Raw genomic sequence first — 5,979 nt, 5'->3', positions numbered from 1 at the left:
AGCATCTGAAATTTACTATACACAGTGAGCCATCGATGCACATAGTCAATCTCAAGGGACGCTGGAGGCCTCCCACAACCCAGATCGGCAACATCACCTTGAAGTTCCACTACATGTTCCGTGCAAATTGTAATAAAGCAACTGAATATGATTGCAACGAAAAATTTGTGTTATAATTGCAAAAACATGAGCATCTCATAGCCACGGTAAATCATTTTATCTCATCATTTTAAATGATCATTCCTTAGATGATAAATATAACATAGTAATTGTTAAAATTACGCAATTACTAATATTCTCATTAATTTTAGCTAATGAGTCTATCTAGAAGTACAGGAAGATATTGGATGTATAGTGGTTGTTATCTTTGGACTAATAGCAAAAGAAATATTGAATTGTACAACTGTTGATCTCTTCGAACAAACAGGCGAGGTAAAATGTTTATGCATTATGTATTTATTTTTTTCATTAACAGGAGCACCTACCATAGTTAGCAAATATTGCAAGTACTACAGTTTTAGAAAATGAATGGATTATGTAATTGCGTGCAGAAATGAATCAATATAGACAACTGCCCTAGAATAAACTCAACGTACTCTCTGTCTATCCTATAAATCAAATTACATCATAAACACTCAAAATATGTTCTTCTTAAACTTTTTACTGTTGTAATTATATATTTAAATAATTAAGACACTAAATTGTATGTAAAGTCTATACTTCTTTCTTCACTTTATATGTTTTGCCCTTACTAGTATATATATATATATATATATATATTATATATATATAGAGAGAGAGAGAGAGAGGTAAGCATGATAGATATAAAAAATCTAATCCACAACTCTATGAGAAAATTGGACTTATCTAACTACCAATGTCTGGCCTCTATCTAGCTAATGTATAATTTGGATGGTAAATTTTTTGGACGGTATTGAGCACTTTGACAAGACGTACGGTTAAGTGCAAATTTTTATGGCTGTGGTCCAAATTTGTCTATGCATGCAGCCATTTGGACCGCCCAAATAAAAATCCCCATGTGCGATGTCGCCCAAGTTGATCATCAAACATATGCCATGCATGCATGCATTAATAAGTGTGTGTATATATATATATATATGTATGTATGTAAATACGTGCATGCATGCTGCATCTTTTCTAGCTGCACCTAACGATTATGCCTTTATGGCAGTAAATTAAATGACCATGTGTGGCATGTCTCCCCCATCCATAAGTACCTCATGCATGCATTATTAATGCATATATGCATTTTGATCTTGGTGCTGGATATTGTTGTGCACGGAGGCCCGCACAGTACTTACTGAAATGCATGGAAAGTTCAAAACTTGACCATGCAATTAACTAATTCACAATTAAGTTAATATATATATATATATATATATATTTCCAGTACTAGTACTACTTATGCATGGGCGGTAGAACGATCGATGCTGATAGTGATGATCATCATCATGATCTGTTAGAATTTTACATTTCGATGCATGGAATCCCATGCATGCACCGTCACCAAATTAAAGTATATAGGCCTATACTTTTTTAAATTAATTTATTTTCCCAACACTGAGTAGTACTTCTACATGATTCCCTAAAGTACATTACATGCACTCCTTCATTAAATTACGTACATTCCCTCCTTAATTAATTATTTATTGAGTTATATTGAAGTATGTTGTATAGAACTAGCTAGTGAACCAGGACACCCAAAGCTTGTTTATGCCCTTTCACATGATTTGTTTAATTATGCGCTAATAATTTGTAATTCAATAATATATAATATTCTTAAAATTAAACGATGTAATTAAGTTTATTTTTCCCAAGTTGGAATACGAGTTATGCCCATGCATATATAATATGTTCAAATATGTTCATATATTTTATAAAGAAGAATTAATTCTAATTTTAGGGTGTGCAAATCCTTTACACTACTTCATTTGAAAAAGCTGGAATTCAACATGAAAAAATGGTTCTTTCACGTTGATCTCAATTTTTTCCTATTTTATAAAAAAAATATGTGCTGGACTTAGGTACTCTATATTGTACAAGTCATTTTACTTTTATAATAGACTGTAGTTGAGGATATATATATATATATATATATATATATATATATATATATATATATATATAGTTCTTCTATATACCACCGGCTCATGCAACCTTTGGGCAACCGGCTGGCCACGTCAGCATATATATATATATATATATATATATATATATATATATCAAAAAAAGAAGAAGGAGAAAAGCATATGAAGAACAGCTCTGTTTTTTGAAGCTGTTTGACAGAGAAAAGCATGAAGAACAGAGAAAGCATACGAAGAAAACATACGAATATAGTAAAAGAAAACATGAAGAGCAGCTTTGTTCCTCACTGCATCGTCGTCGTTTTTGGGTCTCCCATGTGTGAATCATAGCTCTGTTTCCTTCCTCACTGCGTCGTCTCCGTGTGTGAATCATAGGGTACCAGTATGGCCAGTTTTACCCATTTTTTTGGAGTGTTAATTCGGGCCTGTTTTGCAGAACTTATAAAAAAAATTCTTTTTTTGAGATACATTTCCAAAAGATTTGAGTGGTTTTTTGGAAGAAATCTGCAAGCTTTTAACGAAAAAGTGAGGAGTGATTCTCTGTTGCGACTGTGGAATAATCTGTGTGATACAGGTGAGAAATCATTATCCGATTGGACAATCAAGAACTTCTAAAGTGATGGTTTTCAAATTCTGCTTAGGAAACTTGATGTTTGTTCTTGAAAATCAAGAAATTTGATGTTGGCGAACTGGGTTTGCACGAAAAATTATATTTGTCATCTCCTGCCCTCGTACAAATATATATTTCTCATTTTAAACGTTGTATTTGATGTTGGCGAATTGGTGACTTTAATGGAGAAGACGAAGACGATGGGGTTCCGATAGGGAGAAGATGAAGACGATGGGGATGGGGCTTTCGATGGGGAGAAGACGATGGGATGGCTTCTAACGTCTTGGGGATGGGGGTTTCAATGGGGAGAAGACGAAGGATTTTAATAGAACTTAGATGAAGCGCTTCGATGGGGGCAAGGTCGCAGACTGTTTTTCTCAGATTAGAACAACGTCGTTCCTCATACTGCCACGTCGGACCGTGATGACGCGAGGGTGCCGCAGCTCGGTTGCAAGCAGAATTTTTCATATATATATATGTGTGTGTGTGTGTAAGAACTTGCAATTATTTTGAAAACTAAACAACAGTTTTATAATTTGTTTGTTTTCGCAAATGAGATGAGATGAGATAAGATGAGTTGAGATTAAAGTTAAAAAGTTGAATAAAATATTATTAGAATATATTTTTTTAATATTATTTTTATTTTAGAATTTAAAAAAGTTAAATTGTTTATTTTATTTTGTATGAAAATTTAAAAAAATTGTAATAATTAGATGAGATGAATTGAAATTAACTGAGATGAACTGTGAAAACAAACGAAGTTCCAATATAGAAAAAAATGAGAGTCATTCTACAATTATTTCACCAAAATGAATGGCTTACCTTGATGGAGAAAAACTAGTTCGTACTGCTTGCTCAAATTTAGTAAACGATGAACTGATTTATCTTTTCAATAATCATTATAACTGGAGAAAAATGCTCATAAAACCGAAAAAAAATCAAAATCCAATCTAAAAGTACGTTTCTAACCGCACCTGATTCCAATTTCCTTCCCTCCTGTACGGTTGGCAATTTAAATTCTTTCAACCTCAAGTATCCACGTGGCACCATACGAATGGCGTATCGTTCGGCCCTAACATCCACGCACCCCGATCCGCATAACGGCGCCGTCACATTCCCCGTTTAGAGATTCCCCGTCATTGTTAACGGAGACTGGACCACCAACGGCACCTCATCACTACAGTCACCATCAAACACAAATACTCTCTCTCTCTCTCTCTCTCTGACTAACAAGCGAGAAACAAAGAGAAACACAGTAATTTAGATGAATTCCATACAGAGAGAGATATGAGGAAGTGTAGGCCTGGAATAGCAGATATTGCGGTCATGGTGGTCGCTCAGGTGGGCGTGAGGGCCAGAGCTCGAGCAGCTCCCGCCATGGTGGCTGCCGCCGGCTCAACCACCACCACGAAGAGGAGGAAGCTGGACGCCCAGGAATTGAAGTTTTCCCAGTCGTCATCTTCGTCATTTGTGCAGCTAAGGAACAGGAGAAGCCTCGTAATCTCGCCGGAGTCGACGGAGGAAGGCCGGTGCTCCAGCCCTAGCTCGGATCATCACGTCGCGACATCATGTTGCTCCAGTAACGGTTCGAGTTCGCTGCTACCGGAGGAAGAGAGAATCGAATTCGTAGATCTGCAGGTCGTCAATTAAATTCTGTGATAAATTCGGCTCCCAGAAGAATCTTTTGTTTCGCGCTTTAGTTGCCGCTCTTTAATTTTAATTTCGTATTTTGTGTCTTAATTCTCGAATTTAATGTTTGCAGGATGGGAGTTCTGAAGTTGAAACATCCACGTATAATTTCTGCCGAGAAAGGTTAATTTTGATCAAATGGTGACTTCTAAAAGTTAAAAATTCTGAAATCATTTAGCTCAAGAATTCGAAATTCAAAACAAGTGTGATCCCTGCAATGATCTTCTACGATCTAATTTTTTTCCGTTTCAAATTGTATATCTCCCACGTACTTCCACTATAAATACAATCATATATGTGTATTTATGTATATTATGTGCGTCATTTCAAATTTGCAATGCAATCCTCTGGCAGGAGAGAGACGACGCCATCGAGCAAGCCTCGAGCAGAGTCGGCCAACCTGGAATCAACGGTGAGGCCAACCGAGGCGAACTCTCGCCCCAGATCAACGGTGGAGAAGAGGAAGATGCCAACGGAGTCCGAGATCGAAGAATTCTTTGCGGACGCCGAGAAAGACCTGCAAAAACGTTTCGTGGAAAAGTAAGTTCACAGAGAAGTACTTCTAGTCTTGTCTTTCGTCCCTTTTTTTCCCATTCCTTTCTTTCAACGAGCAATTGTCGTAATAGAGAAAAGAACTAAGGGCCTCGAAAGCTATCTTTCATTTTCTTCTTTTTTCTTCTGTTGCGGCAGTTTCTCAGTAACCAAACACTACTACTACTACTAGCTAGTACTAGCACTAGTACTTGTGGATACTGAATTGAGAGGTGGATGGAAAATTTGTTGCAGGTACAATTACGACGTCTTCAATGATGTGCCCTTGGAAGGACGTTACGAGTGGGTTCGATTAAAGCCGTGAAGAACTTTTTCTTGGGGCGCTGCTTGCCAATTATTATTATTATTTTTCATTTAGTTCTACTTGATCGCTAGCTAGCTAGCTAAGATTAAATTTTCTTTGGGTCTTGATCAGTGTTTCTAAAATTTAGGTTTCGATCTCATTAATTTGATGACGATCTTGGATGTTTTGTTCTTTAATCGTACGGTTCTCTCTAGAAAATTACGAAAAATCTTAATGGGAATTGGAAAGAACAAACTGTTCAATAACAAAGTTTCAGTTCTCATTTTGCATGCTGACCTCCCTCATCCCCCTCAAGTTTCGTTACCGTTTCTAACACCCTTTCCTTTTTTGGATATTTCGGAAATATCAAGGGAATTATATATATATATATATATATATATATCGATTTATATTATTTTTATATTTAATTAAAAAAATTAAAAATCAGCATATCTTGATATCTATCTTATCTATATTATAATAAAATGAATTTTAGAATTTAATTTACTATATTAAACTACCATATATATATATGTAAGCGAAATGATATTTGCAGTCGTTGAGTGTAAAAATTTCGTAGTCCTTTGAAAAAAATGAGTAAATACGGGACACACGAAAAAGAACTAATTTTCTAATTATGGATTTCACTCTTTTTTAAAAGAATTATGTGGCGCTTATACATTCTACGAATATATCTAATATTACTCTGTGTATATATTATATATATATATTGTGATCAT

General features: G+C 35.4%; 1 protein-coding gene across 1 annotated transcript; it reads left to right on the top strand.

Moving 5' to 3' along the window:
• Nucleotides 1-3,948: 3,948 nt before the first annotated feature.
• Nucleotides 3,949-5,509, top strand: LOC121247671 (cyclin-dependent kinase inhibitor 7-like). The gene is made up of 4 exons (XM_041146072.1): nucleotides 3,949-4,353; nucleotides 4,478-4,527; nucleotides 4,759-4,944; nucleotides 5,191-5,509. Exons 1-4 carry the CDS (start codon nucleotides 4,003-4,005, stop codon nucleotides 5,258-5,260), a joined length of 657 nt encoding a protein of 218 aa, XP_041002006.1. The 5' UTR covers nucleotides 3,949-4,002; the 3' UTR covers nucleotides 5,261-5,509.
• The last annotated feature ends 470 nt before the right edge of the window (nucleotides 5,510-5,979 follow it).

This window comes from Juglans microcarpa x Juglans regia, chromosome 1S, assembly GCF_004785595.1.
Source record: "Juglans microcarpa x Juglans regia isolate MS1-56 chromosome 1S, Jm3101_v1.0, whole genome shotgun sequence".
NCBI lineage: Eukaryota > Viridiplantae > Streptophyta > Magnoliopsida > Fagales > Juglandaceae > Juglans > Juglans microcarpa x Juglans regia.
Note: the sequence above shows the minus strand (reverse complement) of the source record. Positions and strands in the feature narration are given on the sequence as shown.

Bases quoted from the DNA above. Each gene is read 5' to 3' on its own strand.
- LOC121247671 (XM_041146072.1), top strand. From the start codon at position 4,003: ATGAGGAAGTGTAGGCCTGGAATAGCAGATATTGCGGTCATGGTGGTC. The intron at 4,528-4,758 runs GTTAATTTTGAT...ATCCTCTGGCAG, and splicing joins TATAATTTCTGCCGAGAAAG to GAGAGAGACGACGCCATCGA. The intron at 4,945-5,190 runs GTAAGTTCACAG...AATTTGTTGCAG, and splicing joins CAAAAACGTTTCGTGGAAAA to GTACAATTACGACGTCTTCA.